The sequence below is a fragment of the Rhamphochromis longiceps genome, linkage group LG17 (genome assembly GCF_057381845.1).
Source record: "Rhamphochromis longiceps isolate RC_006_pf linkage group LG17, R_longiceps_female_GT1.1, whole genome shotgun sequence".
NCBI classification, from domain to species: Eukaryota; Metazoa; Chordata; class Actinopteri; order Cichliformes; family Cichlidae; genus Rhamphochromis; species Rhamphochromis longiceps.
In genome coordinates, this window is record NC_140573.1 from 38,989,143 (window position 1) to 39,004,731 (window position 15,589).

A 15,589-nucleotide genomic window follows, 5' to 3' on the forward strand; every position below is an offset into this window, starting at 1 on the left:
GGTGGGGCTTTTTGAGAGGCGTTGCCGCACAGCAAGGACTCAGGGATTATATACCCTGTGCTGGTCTTCGAGCAGTTTCATACATTGCGCATTTGGAAGCAGATAGGTGCACTGCAGTTTAAGAACAACAACAAAATAAGAATAATAATATTTCAAGTATTTCAACAAATATCGACTCCGCTATGGCTAGCTACATCCATGTTCCCGACGAGGCTCCCGCTGTGCCCAAAATAGATGTGACAGTTGACGAGAACGACTACAGACCTGGTGCACTGAAACTGATGAAGGAGCTGAGACCAAGCTGGAGGCCGTTCGAGATCAAAATGAAGGTGCGGTTTATTTCATTACACGCACTTTCATTTCATGTGAAATATTTACTGATTTTTACCATAGCTTTTAATTCTCCCACATATCAAGTATTTATAACTTTACCGTTTAAAAAAAGGGACGTTAGCTATTAAGGAGTAAACCACTTAAAAACTGTTGCCGATGTTAAATATTTACTGGTGTCGTACATTAACTGTTAACGGTTAAACAGGTCGGATTTTTGTGAGTCGCCACCAAACCACCAAACCAGGAAATGAACGCAGTGAATAGTTGATCTTTAAATTTGTATGTCTTATTGTTTGTTTGGTTTTTTTCGTTACACGACACACGCAAAAAATGGAAAAAAAAAAAAAAAAAAAAGAAAACCGAAAGAAAGAAAGAAATTGCAAGTGTACGTTTATGTAGGGACTGCGCTAAAGAACGATTGATTTGACTGCGCAGATGCGGGCTCATAATATCGCCGACGCTAAACTGTTCGCTAGATGTTCTTGTTGCAAGTAAATGTTCATGCTGCTTATTCTTCCCACACACCCTTATGCAGCACACACTTTTATATTGTCCTCACTCAGTGGATGCTGATGCTACGCTGTGTCAGGGTGTGACCGTCAAACCATATTAACCCGTGACACACATATCTGGCTATATTCGGAACACGTTTTAACCGAACTATTCCAGTTTGCAGTTCAAGACATCAGACAACTGCAGCTTTGTGTTTCAATGGCCTGCACTATTAAAAAGATGCTATGCATAATAAAGTGTCATGACGTGGATATTTTCAGTTTACTATGTTTATGATTTCACGAATAAAAGGCAGTCGATTGTTTGTTTTTTAACAGAATGCGTTAACAGTAGTACAGTATTGAAGTATGTATTAAACGTAAGGTTCAGGAAGAAATACTGACTCGAAACGCAACATGACTGTGGGCTATTTACATAAGAGGCTTAATCTAATCTTATGAGAGTGCAAATTGATCTTCCAAAGTTTAACACTTTACGTTACCCTGCAGGATAACAGTGTGACATGTATACATTACAACTATAAACAGACACCCAGAAAGTGGTATTTTCCTTTTTGCGAACAAAGTGGAGGTGTTTGGTAAATAGTGAGAATGAAAGCTTGTCAGGGCGTCTGCTGTTCTTGCCTGTATTATTCATCAATGAGCTCAAAGTGGGGAGTCAGCAAATGCCAGCCATTGCTATCTAATGGAAAATAAAATTCCTGACAGTCCTGTCATTCTCCGTCAATCCTAGATGGAGTAAACAATTAGGGTTGGTATGCTGACCCCTCAACCTTTACAAAAGTGTTCAGAGATTGTAAAGCGAAAATCAGCCAAAATGACACAACCCAAATTTTTGTAGGATTCCGCTTTGTTTTGCAGTATTTTGCCACTTCTGACGCCTCTCAGAACTTATGTAACGCCAAAAAGGTGTGGGCTCTCAGGCTCAGAATTTAAATAGAATCATGTGGACAGTTCCACTTCCTCTAATTGTAGGTGTCAAGTTCAAATTTTGAAGAATGGGACAGATGAAATCCCACTGATTAATCTGTCCTCTGCTCTTGTCTTCCCCTCTGCAGTTTTTCACAGATGGAATAACCAATAAACTGCTTGGCTGCTACGTGGGTGCAACCATGCAGGATGTGGTTCTGGTCCGTATTTATGGCAACAAAACAGAACTGCTGATCGATAGGGAAAATGAGGTGAAGGGTTTCAGAGTACTGCATGCACACTGCTGTGCCCCACGCCTTTACTGTACCTTCAACAATGGTCTGTGCTATGAATTTCTGCAAGGAACTGCACTGGAGCCTGAGCACATTCGCAGCCAGCCTGTTTTTAGGTAAAAAAAAAAAAATCTTGCATTGCAAAATGGAGCTTCTACAGTGTCACTTGACTTTGGGTGTTGTATGCTCTACCACCTCACCGCCTACCTGTCTGAGGCTAAAAATAGATTCTGAACAGAGTTGTGCAATACCTGCACCAGTGTTTTGGTTGATTGTATCGGCACATTCTAGGCTCCAAATATTAGCCTTTTAGCTGGATGTAGCTTTTTTTTTTTTCTTCCCTTTACAAAAATGACATGAACCATGTGATTGCATGGCTCTCAGTTACAGTCTATAACAACTTGCAGAAAGAGTATGAAGCAGTCAATTCCATTCAGTTAACTGGGAAAAGCCATAAAGACAGCAATTGACTACATCCCAGAAATCAGTTTTTGAGAACAGAATAAGTTCATTTTCAGTTGTAAGGTTTTTAATTTTTCTTGAAATATACCACGAGTTTAAATAAGACACATTAAATGCTGTTAGCTTTAACTTTAATAACTTTTTGAAAGCAGGTTTCTTTTTTTTAAATAATTACTTACTGACAAGACTGCATAATCTGATCCATAATAAAGTTAAAGCAATTCCCCTCCTTTTATAGCCCATTTGTGTGTTGCTGCTTGCTGTTGTAGTTACAGTCTTCTTGTTTTCTACCTTGCAGGCTCATTGCTAGGCAGCTGGCCAGGTACCACGCCATACACGCCCATAATGGCTGGTTACCCCAGTCTGACCTGTGGCTGAAGATGGGCAAGTACTTTACTCTCATCCCCAAATCCTTCAAGGACCCTGAGCAGAATGCCAGGTGAGACCACATAGATCAGACTTAGTCTGCCAGATCTGTTAGAGAGCTGGTTAGTACTCAGGTTCTCATATGTCTCAAAGCCCAGTTGAGTTTCACTTCTACTGTCTAAAGAAGTGAAATGCATTTCATATATTGTTCAGCTCGCTTACACTATGTATATGTCCCTTTTTTCACACATGACTTCAATTGACTGTTTCATACAGGATCAAGAATCAAGAGTTGGCATTGTAAGAAAAGTGGTTATGTAATGTTTATTACTACTATTATGTTTAGGTTTTGGTATTTTTAAAGACTTTATTAAGTTCTGAAAATGAATTTGCCACGCCTTTTTATCAGCATGGCGTGATATGACCTCATAGCTTTATCTGTGAGTCACATGATCCCTCAGGTTTTAAAGACAAAACACAGGGATATTTATCAGGCGATCGTATCTGGGGAAGTACGTCAAGTCCTTTGCATAGTTTCAGGACATTTGTTTTGCATTCCCAAGAGACTATGCACGTCTTTCCCTAAGTTTTGCTACATCAATGACCAGCAACCTAGAATAGTAAAGTAGCTCATTTATGGCTTAAAAAAAGAGGGGCTGCGTAACATAAAAATGAGTTATGATTACAGTGTCTCCCTCACGTGCTTTTGCCGTTTTGTCTAACAGTAATAGCTGCCTTCAAATCTACTGGCACTTAAAATGAATCCAAAACAAACATTTGCTTTATATGCTGTTCCATGCAGGTCAAGCAAATATTAATACTGTAAGAAATACTATTAAGTTGAGTCAGAGTGTAAGAGGCGTGGCATCTCGAGTCTTGTTTACTGAAGTGTCGGAATGTTTAATGAGCACGGACACTGAATACTCTTCTTTCCAATTTCTTGCCACATTCTACAAGTAACAAAGAAAAGGAATTCATTTAACACGAGTCTTTTAAGAATCCAATCCAAACAGGAAGTACAGAGCAAAACTCTCTTCCAGTGAGTGTTGTGGGAACAGTGTCTATTTTCTGTTCCTGGTGTTCACGATTTGTGCTTACTGCAGTTTAAGCAGTGATGCCACTGATAAAAGGTTCTAATGTAACGCTATTAGTTGTAAAGATGCTCTTAATACAACAACTGATAGTTTTAATCTCTGATTTTTATTTCTTTTTTAATTCCTGTAGTGATACTTAGCCACCTTCTTTATTTGTTTTCTGCTCAGTTTCGTTTTGTCATTCTGGGCTTTACTGACAAGTGTGATATACGTATTTGCATTTAAATTAACAATACACTACAAAAATAGACTACTTGTACCTATTTGCACCTCATAAAGTGCCACATTTGATTTTCATGCCTTCTAGTGCCTGTTGTTCTGTTCCTGTTTTCTCCCATACTTCTGTTTCTACCTCTACTTTCAGGTTCCCCATACTGACTTATCCATCTCCATCTCCCATTGAATACTGCTCAAAAAAGTAACACTTTTCAATCAGAGTACAACATCAAGTCAGTTAAACTTCTGGGATGTTGATCTGGTCAGTTAAGTAGCAGAGGTGGCTGTTAAGCAGTCTCAGCTGCTTTGCTGTGAAAGAAATGAACAAAAGAGGGACTGACTGTTTTTGTTGTTTGTTTGTTTTCACTAGTTTTATGTTTGGCTAGGGTTAGCGTCACTACTGCTATCATGAGGTGATGCCTGGACCGTACAGGGGTTGCACAGGTAGTCCAACTCCTCCAGGATGGCACATTAATATGTGTCATTACCTGAAGGTTTGGTGTGTCTCTCAGCACCGTCTCAAGAGCATGAAGGAGATTCTGTGAGAGCTGGAGAGGGCCATAGAAAGTCCTTAACCCATCAGCAGGACTGGTATTCGCTCCTTTGTGGAAGTAGGAGCAGGATGAGCACTACCAGAACTCTACAAAAAAACCTGAGGTCCTAAAGTCCTTTAGTGGACTCTATGCTCACTGCCCAGCGCCGTGGAGCCCGACTGGCAATTGTATTAGAATACCAGAATTGGCTAGGCAGCAGCACCCTGAAAGCCATTAGGTAGCGAGACAAAGTCCTTGGACCTCACTCCAATAGATTAACTCTTTTGTTTTTAACGTGCTACCCAGTTCGTATCAGTATAGATATAAGCCCCCCCCTCCTCTAAATTGAGATCTGATCTGTGTCCTTTAATTTATTTTTTTTTTGAGCAGTCTATGAATAACTTTGTAACCAACTTGTAAACTCTCTGCCTCTTTCAGGTTGAGCAGGGAGGTTCCCAGCGCACGGAGCCTCAGAGAAGAGCTGTTGTGGCTCCAGCAGAGCTTGTCTGTGCTCGGCTCCCCCGTCGTTCTCTGCCACAACGACCTTCTCTGCAAAAACATCATCTATAACCAGAAGGAAGGTGAGTATGACGGGGTGTAGTCGCATACTTTTCTGTGTGACTGAGTGCGAACTACACTGCTCCCTGTACCCAGATATGATTGCATTAATTAGATGATTTCAACCCTAGTCACATGCTACACTCATTGCCAGTGTTTGCATTGGACGGTAGCTGTAGAATAAGAACGGTCAGACAAGACAATCTGTGAGTTTGGCTAAGGCTCTTGATTAAATCATTTCTCCAAAGTCATAGTTATAGTTTATTTATTTATATAGTACATTTAATTACAACAGGAACGTTGACCAAAGTGCTGTACAAGAATACAAAATACCTAGTAAAAAGTCATGGCTGTTAGGGTAAAAAGTTGTGCAAAGAGAAAAGCCTTGACTCATGGATTTATTCTGTTTTCTAAATTTGTCTAATCTGTCATTCTAATTCTGTGTTGAAAATACAATTAGAAATGTTATCAGCTTGAAAAAGCAGCATCATTGCATCATGCTACATACATAGTCTGTGTTACTGGCAGCATATGTTTTTGGTGCTATGTTGCCAATTTTGTTGGTGTGAATGTGAAGCAAACAGTCTTCGGGTAAACTTACTTGTGCACTGAGCTACTGCAATTATACCAGCCTATGAATCCAGTGGATTTATGTATGTGGGAGGGGGGTTGTTTAAGAGCTGTCAGCCCCCTCGTCAGTGTGTGACGAGGGGCGAGACCCTTCTTACAGCTCCTTGTGTCTAGCCTTTCTCCCTCAGGAATAACAGCAGAGGCTGTGGCTGCCCCACCCTGCCCCAGGGAGGCAATGGAGAGAGACAGACCTCACACACGGTCGGCTCTGAGGGCCCTCGCATACTCTGCCCACTCCTCAGACTAATCTGGATGAGTTCATGGCAGCAGTAGGAGCCAACTATCTAAACTATCTTCCTGTCACCTTCCTTTTGCTACTTGGCCAACAGTTGTCCATCTGACAAACTATTGTTCCTACAGTACTGGTTATTACACACCCGTTTTTATAGGTGTCTTTGCTGTAAGTAACTCTGAGCACCACTCAAATGGCTAAATTTTAAAGCTGCTTTCTGCTTCTCTTCACAGTTTGTTTTTTTTTTTTTTTTTTTTTTGTCACTATTAATCACTAGAAAGAAAAGGACGTGGTGATACAGTATTCTGTTTTTTTTTTTCTGTAAACTAACCCCATGATAAGATCCACACTGAATCCAGGTACAGCTAAAGGTCCATGTTTTGGGATTATTTCATGTGTAATATAGCACAGTGGATTTAAAATGAAGCCCTCAAATGTGGTTCAAGTCTAGACCAACTTTTGTTCATGAGAAATACAGTATGAGTTAAGGTGTTGTTGGCATTTACTACCTAGTTACTTCATTTTTAACAATACATTTCTCACAAATTGCTCTAATAGATGCTCCTAATTGCACTAAATGTGTGTTCATTGGCTGGTCATGTCAACAAATTCACTATTTTACTCTTGTGACTGAAAACAATTTAAAGAAAACCACTGAGACTTATTTGAAATGGGTAAAGAATTGTAGCAATTTTTGGAGGTCTGGCTTAAAAAGTCAAAAAATAACAATGTGTAAGTCATTCTTAGTAATTGTCTTTTCATGGGAATAGTTGACAGTAACAATAAAGAATATAATCTAACTTTCAATAAAAAGATATAACTATAAAGCTTGTGAAAAAACATTTTGCCAGGGCGCGCCTAAAAAAAACTCCTGCATACAAATATATTTCTGAGAGAGTGTTGCCACTTATAGAACTTGAATAAAATCTGTGTTGCACATCAGGCGAAGGCTGAGCAAGGGAAAAGTTCTGGTGTCACCCGGCTTTGCATGACAATGCAACACTCTTAAATTCCTCCACACAGAAATGCAACATCGCCTGGAGCCTGTACTCTAAAGTTAATTTCTTGTATAGGCATGTAAAAGTTTGGGCACTCAATATGCATGTTTGTGGAATTGCAGAAGCATATTACAATCTTCAATAAGTACTGGATAAAAAGATCTAGTGTAATTGTATCTCCCTCAAACATCCAAACAGAACTAAACCACACGTACAAATGACAACTGTAATGGAATGACACCACAATAAACTCTGGGCCTTTCAGCTCCAAGCAAACTTTATTGTATTTCTGGCTGCGCCCACTCAGTTGTCTAAGGTGTCGTTTTTGTAAATGCAGTTGCTGTCTTATAGTGCACTTACACCCTTTTGTTGAGTTGGCATAAAAAGAAACTGAATGACTTCCATGCCACTTCCTGTCACTTCTGTTCAGCTGTAGCTGCTGACTTGAAACCACTTGTCTGCTAACGTGACAGCAGAAAAGCTACCACTTCCTGCATTGATAAACAAAAGAGCTGGAAGCGGTCATCTTTTTTTCTTGTTTTCTTGTTTTTTTTTTTTTTTTTTTTGTTTGTTTTTTTTAAGCTGTCGCACACTTATAACAAAGGCTGTATTACATTTTCCTGCTTGTTCCTGTCTCTCGGTCCCAGTCACAGGATCTTTTACTCTCCCCACTCCTCTAACTGTTGCTCAGATTTTTCTTTTTCAAAAAAACCAAATCTCTTGACTCTGGCCCAAAGCCCTGTAAGTCTGCAGCTCAGCAGCTAACAGCAAGCCTCTCAGAGCTACTTTGCAGAAGCAGTAGTGATGTTAGGCTATTGGATATTCAGCGGACCAATAGGAAGGGAGTGATGAAGGGGAGTGTTAAGTCAAGGGGTGGTGGTTAGGCTTGATGGAATGGGTGTGAAAGAATGGCTAAAAGACAACTGTGTCAGTGAGAGTGAGCATGTGTGAAAGATGTTTGCCCCAACCTTTTCATCTGCTGCACAGGGGGGCTATAGCCACTGCCCGGAGGTGTTCAGTTGTGTCCCGCTAGGACCCACACGCCGGCTGGTAACCCACCTCAAAGTGTCTTTCTTTGTAGTCCAGCACCAACTCAAAATCTAATGTTCCATACACTAGGGTAAAGAAGCTAGCTAAAGCCAAAAATAATTAGTAGAGTAGAGACATTTAATTAAAAGTACTGTTAAAAAAAAATCTGTATTTGTTAATGTCTCTGTAACAACTGGGCTTGTGAAAGTAAGTGTTTGCATTTTGACTTTGACTGGATGCTTCTCTCTTTGTTCATTGTCTGTGCAGTGAAATCACATTTTCAGCAACCTGCAGATGCACTCACGCAGCACCATATTCTTTGAATTTTACCTTCCATGCTCTTACATCAGATTCCAAATGACAGTAAATATAAGTGCATATATTTTGCAAACCTGGCCTGAAACTGGTGCCTACATTAGCGGCTGTGTGGGATTTTGTGTGTGCACTTATGGGCGTGTGTGTGTGACTCATACACATCACGAGAATTTGTCTGAAGCTCTCAGTTAAGCTGAGAGTTGTTGCTCCTGTTTGTCTTCAGCCATCATCACTGCTGGTGCGTAGTTTCTTAGAACTTGTAAGTTGACTTGTGCTTGTAAGTACGTGGAACTTGAACTTTCTGAGAGCATGGATCAAATAGTGTGGTTGCTGTACATTTGCTTTGGCTGCTCACCGGCTACTTATTTCACGTGTGTGAAATGTCTCTCTTCTTTGTATCTCTTTGTATTTTATTATCTTCCTCCTTTTGTTCCCTGTGCCCTGTTTTCCTTGTTTCTGTCTTCAAAGCATAACATTGACTTGGCCATTTTCCTTTTACTCTGTGTTTGTGTCCAAAACAAATGTTCTCTGAGAAGCAGGCTCTGCTCCTTTTCCTTTACCATTTGCACATGTTTCACGTATTACAGCATGCTCTGTACTCTTTGATTTCTGCTAATATGTTCCAGCTGCCTTAAGATTTATAACTCAGCTTTCAAATGAACACAGACATGCACATCTTGATGTTTGTTTCATCAAAATTGTCTGTTCCTCAACACTTCTGCTACATTCAAAATGCAAACTCTTACTCATCAGCCCTTAAAACTAGCTCAGTAACCGTGCCAGTCCAGTTAGGAAGTCAGAAAGATAGGAAATTACATGAAAAACCTTGACATTCTGAGTTATCAAAGGGAAATGCAACATAATCATTGTAATGTCTGCCTCCTCGTGTCTTTGTCTAAATGATGACGCTTCTGTTCCCAGGGAATGTAAAGTTCATTGACTACGAGTACACTGGGTACAATTACCAAGCCTATGACATTGGGAACCATTTCAATGAGTTTGCTGGTAAGTGTAACTCAAACCACTCACATATGTGAAAGTAATTTGTGTTTGCTGCTTTGCTATGGTATAGATGCACAATATTTACTATTATTTCTGTTTTATAGGCCTGAATGAAGTGGACTATAGTCACTACCCTGGGCGGGACTTTCAGCTTCAGTGGCTGCATTCTTATCTCGAAGCCTATAAGGAACACAAAGGCCAAGGTAGTGCAGTCACTGACAGAGAAGTGGAGAGCCTCTATGTCCAAGTCAACCAGTTTGCCCTGGTAAGTATTTGTAGTTGGTCCAGCGTCATCTACTCAATAATGGATGGATTGGTAGTTGGATGTGAAGTGAACACAACAGACACAGCCTGGCTTCAGTAAAATAATCATTTTAAGCCGAATGTTTGCACTGTTACAGTAAAGCTGCACCTGGTCTACAGTTTATCAGACCAAGCTGCATTTATTTTATTTTTTTATTTTAGCCTTTCTGGATTAAGTATTTGAGCTACCGTATCACCAGCTTACTATAAATCTGGTATATTAGTGTTACTGTGAGGGATTGGCCACAAAGGTGCACTTTATATTGTGTCTCTCATCAAATGTTGTTTATCACAAAACAAACTCTATTAAGAACTCCAACAGTATTCTAGTAATGGTATCGATCACCCACATTTATTTTGTGTGACTAAACGCACATGTGCTTTGGAGAAAATAATAGGAACCGCCTGCAAAGCAAACTTGTCACTTGAAGTCTTGAACTAGTACAAATATTTACTCTGTAGTTTAAAAAGATAAAATAGTTACCTGAACAGACAAATGTTACTTCTGTATAATTCAGCCTTTCCCCCAAAATGGTCAAAAATAAAGCATTAACATTAGACATTGACCAAGTACAGTGAGGTCCTTAGGGCTTGTTCTGAATGATTCTCCACACTGTAAGCTGTTGGGTCAGAGTGGTGCATGTTATACAGATCACACAGACATAAACTACCTGCTCTGAATATGAGAGAAGGATGACTGACACACTCACTAATCTAGCCACCACATGGGTAACAATAACTAAAGATAACTTGCAGCCTTGGTGAGACTCGCCGTTGTCCCGTGAGACAGATTCTGCCTTGTTTACTCTAAAGAGGAATAGAGGGCAGTGTGGAGGATGGGCAACTGAAACAATTGTATTTCTGTGTGAGCTGTTTGTAATTGCTGCCATAGGGCCTCTAGTTTTATACGTACTTGTGTGTGTCATGTTCGATAATTGGAAATGACATGTACTTTTAGACTGTGAGCACACGGTGAACCTTTCTCTCTCTGTCTCCTTTTTGCCAAGGCTTCTCATTTTTTCTGGGGTCTCTGGGCTCTGATTCAGGCCAGATTCTCCACCATCGACTTTGACTTCTTGGGGTAAGTTGCCATCTTTAAATAATCTAGCGAGCACACTTTTCTTTGAGCCGTTATATCTTGGTGTGGCAAGCACAATTTAGTAACTTAATCACGTTTAAGAACAAAATGTTAAGCATCCACATGGATATTTCAGGATGTTCTGTTATTTTTGCACTGGCATTTCGTGGTAACATGTCACGTACATATTTATCTCACTGCTGGCACTGCTGCTGTGTGTCTCTACTTTACAATCAGATATGCAGTCCTGCGGTTTAACCAGTATTTCAAGATGAAACCAGAAGCGGCTGCACTAAAATTACCAGAATAAAAGCCCGCACCTCCCTCATCATCATCTCCTCTTCGTCCTCAAACCTGCTCTGCACCTCACACGATGACCTCAGAGTGCCCTCTAGAGGTCCCTGTTGAGAAGAAGCCAGACTCTGAGTCCAGTTTAGTTTCTGAAGATCCCCTCTAAAGTCCACATCCATAAAGACTGAACGGGCAATGATAAACACTGTTAATCAGGATAAAGCCCATACTGTCAACATGGGTGTGTGAAGGACCAATTTTAAGATCCGCTATAATGTGAAGTCCACTTGGTTAAATTTATTTTCATTATCAATTCAGTTGATATTTGCATATCAGCTTATTGTATTTATAAGCAGCTCTTCAGATGGCTCAGCTCTAAGGCAGAGAAGAAGCATCATGTGAGCAAATACATGGCAACTACCAGCATTATTTTTTTTTTTGTCTTTCTTTAAAAGTTGTCCAGACATTAATCTGACTGCCTAGACACCTTCCTAATATCACATTCATGGGTAAACCCCCTCAGAACCAGCCAAGTCATAGACCACATTTATGACAACGGGCAAATAAAGCCTGCTTTATTTGCCAAGGAGCCAAGATAAATGGTAGAAAATGCTAACATGGAAAGGCCAGTCCTGTCTTTCAGTCCCATGTGATAGGAGCCACGCCACACCAAAAACACTTGAGGTCTGTCTTGTGATTCTTGTTTTCACCCCCACCCCCTACACTTCCTGTCCATGCATGGGTGGTGCCTAAGAATAGCCATGTAGTAAATGTTTTACTTTGTAAAGGTAGAAAAGGGGGTTTTAGGGGAGCAGCTTGTGTTTGCCTCTAAAATCTTCCTTAAATGAAATGGTTGTAGATCATTGAAAAGCCATTTGGTTTGACAGTAGTTCTCACTGTACTTCTAGTTTTGTTACTTTTGACACTTTTGTTAACTTAACACAAAGATACATTTAACTGTAATTTTTACATTCCGCACTTGTAGTACTAGATTGTAAAATTGGTGGATTTCACGTGGTAAGTTAGCAGCGTCCATCCTGATAGGGAAGGATTTGGAGTCTTCGTCAATATTATGAATCACTTTTGTCCTAAAGCTCCAAGGACTAAGCATTTTGTGAACACGTTCTCATTTAGAGGTGTGTGTGACGTGGCCTTGCTGGCTGTCAGATTTTTGAAGCAGAGTTGGCATTTATCATGTTAAATGATGGATGTTAAATGGTATGGAAAAGTGGAATTCTGGTAAAAGAAAGTCAAAATGATTATCTCAGGCTGCCAGTGGAACTTGAAGATAATTTTTAACAGCAATAACTATTGAAGTTGGTAAAGAACTCTTTAAACAAACTGTTTTTAAAAGAATCTTTTAGGAACTTTTATGAAAACTAAGAAAGCGTAGCTCTCGGTGATTTAACAAGCAGACACCAAAGTGCTGATCGCCGTAAACACTTGCAAGAAAAATGTTTAGAAGAACCTAAGCGTTTCAGATCCTTACACTGTTTAAATGTGACCATGACCCAGCAACTCTTGCAACTGGTTTTTGTTTAGTCCAAAACAAAATCACACGTTTGCAGAGCTCGGTGAAAGCAGTTATTGACACAAAGTTGTCCACTCATACTCATGCAGTTATAAATCCATATAGAAGTGTCAGTCTGCCTTTGTGCCTTTTTTTTTTTTTTTTTTTTTTAAGTCTTATTTTTCACTCAAAGCAATGAACTTAAGGATTATTACTCTTCTGTTTTTAATTAAGTGTTGCTTTTTTATGCTGGAGGATTAAGATGGATAGATAATAAAATTCTCCTGTTGGACCTAGGGTAAATTAGAAATTCTTGTCTTTTAACCTGTGACTTATAAACCCAACCATCTACTTGGTGGTAAAGGGTTTTTAATTTGCTGGTTTGGATTGTGCTGAGAGAACATTTCTAAAGGGTCTCTCGGAAAGTTGTTTGGAGTATTAAGATAGTAGACAAGACTAAGTGTACAAAAAATCCATCTGAATAATTAAACTGGATGAGTGCATTTTCACTGTATATCGAGTAATCTCTCTAGTCTTTTAACTTGAACCACTACATCTTAGAAATGCATTTATATTTAACATTATTGGAGGGGGAAAGGTTAAACTCTGGCCACTGTAGCATATGTTTATATGTATAACTAACGTAATGATAGCTTTTTTTTTTTTTTTTCTCATGTGAATATGTGTACATAGAGGGAGGTTTTTTTTCTAAGAAATGAATTAAGGTGGAAAAACTGCTCAATGTAAAGAGTGAAACTGGAAAAACTAAATATGCTTAAAAATAAAGTATATTTACATTTATGTCTGCTTTTGTCTTTTTTTTTCTCCCCCTGTGGCTTTAATATTGGACTGGGGGGGTATATAGCAGGTGTCACTGAATTTTCATTTAAAAGTTCATTTTAATTGAAATCTTACAATTTTGACCTTCCCCTTTCTTATGGGTCATATAGAGTGAAACAGCGCTGCTCTACAAACGGTAAGGGAATGTCAGTTAGCCGGACACACTGAGAAAATGCTGGAAAGGTTTTTTGTTTGTTTTTTTTCCTGAAAAGTTGCTTCTCTTTATTTGGTCGTAACGTTTTCAGGGGGAGAAACATTTGGTCATTCATCCAAGTGACATCAAGCGCTAGCATTTCCAGCACCGGTAATCATTAATTTTGCAGTTTTAATCCCTACTTGCATTTTATTTGCCCCAAAAACAGTTATGTACAAAACGACGGCGAACAGGACAGGTCTGTACAAAGACAGACTTGACAAAAAGACAAAAAAGAAAAAAGTACGAGTTAAAAATCAAAGGAGTGAAAGAGTCAGACCCATACGAGCATACAGAGTGGAGTAAGGACGTTAGCGTGCTGCCCAACTTTCATCACGCACATATTTATTATTATATGGTCCTAAGTGTGAGTGCATACACTCAAAAAATGTTTAGTAACTTCAGATCCCTGCAACAAGCCCAGGTCCAGTTTACTTTGGTGATTTGGACTATTCCATTTCACAGCTCTTGTTACTTTTTTTTTTTTTTTTTTTTTTTCCTTTGCATTGGCCTGTACAGGAGACGATCTATTTGTCGTTTCAGGTTGTAGTATTACACAACATTTTCAGATCCTTTTTTTTTTTTTTTTTTTTTTTTTTTTTTTGTCCCATTTGGATCTTTAGCCATCAGAATTGTTGTCTTAAGGCCAAGAAACATGCCAAGCGGATTTATTTTACCAAGTGGATCATCATGGCCTTGCCATATTGGTCCATTTGATTGACCTTTATTATAATTATGTATTTATTTTATTTTCAGTTGCTACAAATGGGACAGACATGACTGGGGGATAGGACAGGGAGAAAGAATGAAAGAAAGAGGGAGAGAAAGAAAACCAGAGGGGAGAAGAGACGGTGAGAAAGGGGAAAGAAAAACAAACAAACACCTGGATCACCTGTATGGAGAAAAAAAAAAAAAACAAGAGAAAGCAAACAAAAAAGAGCAACATAAATACAGCACCATCACAATAAACTAGCTAACAGTAGATACTAAATAATAAACGATATTGTGCAGCATGCGAGATAGACAGCGCACAATGTGCTTTGAGGCAGCAGCCAAGAAAGGTGTAGTCCGCGTCTGTGAATACCCGTGTGTACACCTGTGTGCACACCTGTGTGGATCAGCATGCTTGTATTCCAAAGGTTTCTCCATGTAACGATCTGCTAGGGAGTGTGGGGAGCCATAGCCCCGTCCCCCAGGGCACGAAGCAGGTATGGAGGAGATCCAGGCCCCAGACATCCAGAGGCCCCAGAGTACGAGGAGGACCACCAAAGGGGGGGGGGGAACCGTGCCACCCTCCTGGGAAGAGCTGAGTAGAGCCCCAAACGAGAGGTCACCCAGCAGCTACGGAGCAGAGGCCAGAGGGGGTTGCAGTGGCGTGCCCGCAGGCTCTGCCGGCAGCCAGCTGTGCCAGAGAAGACCGAGCTTCAGGCCCATCGTGTGATCTGAACATTTTCAGATCTAATAGAAATAAAATAAGTGTTTCGTAATTCATTCCATTCATTGTCTTTATTTATAACTGGCAGTATTGTTTCATTCTATTATAGATTCTTACAAGATAGAGGCAAAATTGTATTCCATTATGCTTTATTAGCTGCTTCGGTGAAAAACAAATCAACAATGCAAAAAAAAAAACCCCCACTGGAAAACAGTTATTCATCACTTGATTGCTTCAGTGGATCTGCGCTCGACAGTGCAGCCTGGGCGGAGTAGTCGAACGCAGATCCACTGAGCTCTCAACACAGACAGCATCGTCAGAAGAAAAGTTGTTAAAATAAATTAAAAATTTAGTATTGTTCGATACATATGCGTACCGAACCGAAAGCACTGTATCGAACGGTTCAATACCGATACGAGTATCGTTGCACACCTACAAAACACATCACCTTTATCAG

The 15,589-nt window shown here is 39.8% G+C and overlaps 1 protein-coding gene and 1 long non-coding RNA gene across 2 annotated transcripts in view; one reads left to right on the top strand and one right to left on the bottom strand.

Annotated features, from left to right (window-relative positions):
- LOC146650167 (uncharacterized) overlaps positions 1 to 14,872 on the bottom strand; it is a 63,942-nt gene extending 49,070 nt beyond the window's left edge. The window contains exon 1 of the long non-coding RNA XR_014908164.1: positions 14,806 to 14,872. This is a non-coding gene — a long non-coding RNA (uncharacterized LOC146650167). The remainder of the gene's footprint in view (positions 1 to 14,805) is intronic.
- etnk1 (ethanolamine kinase 1) lies at positions 19 to 12,845 on the top strand. The gene is made up of 8 exons (XM_085386148.1): positions 19 to 329; positions 1,904 to 2,163; positions 2,808 to 2,948; positions 5,157 to 5,299; positions 9,402 to 9,485; positions 9,587 to 9,747; positions 10,793 to 10,866; positions 11,101 to 12,845. Exons 1-8 carry the CDS (start codon positions 183 to 185, stop codon positions 11,171 to 11,173), a joined length of 1,083 nt encoding a protein of 360 aa, XP_085242274.1. The 5' UTR covers positions 19 to 182; the 3' UTR covers positions 11,174 to 12,845.
- Positions 14,873 to 15,589: the final 717 nt, after the last annotated feature.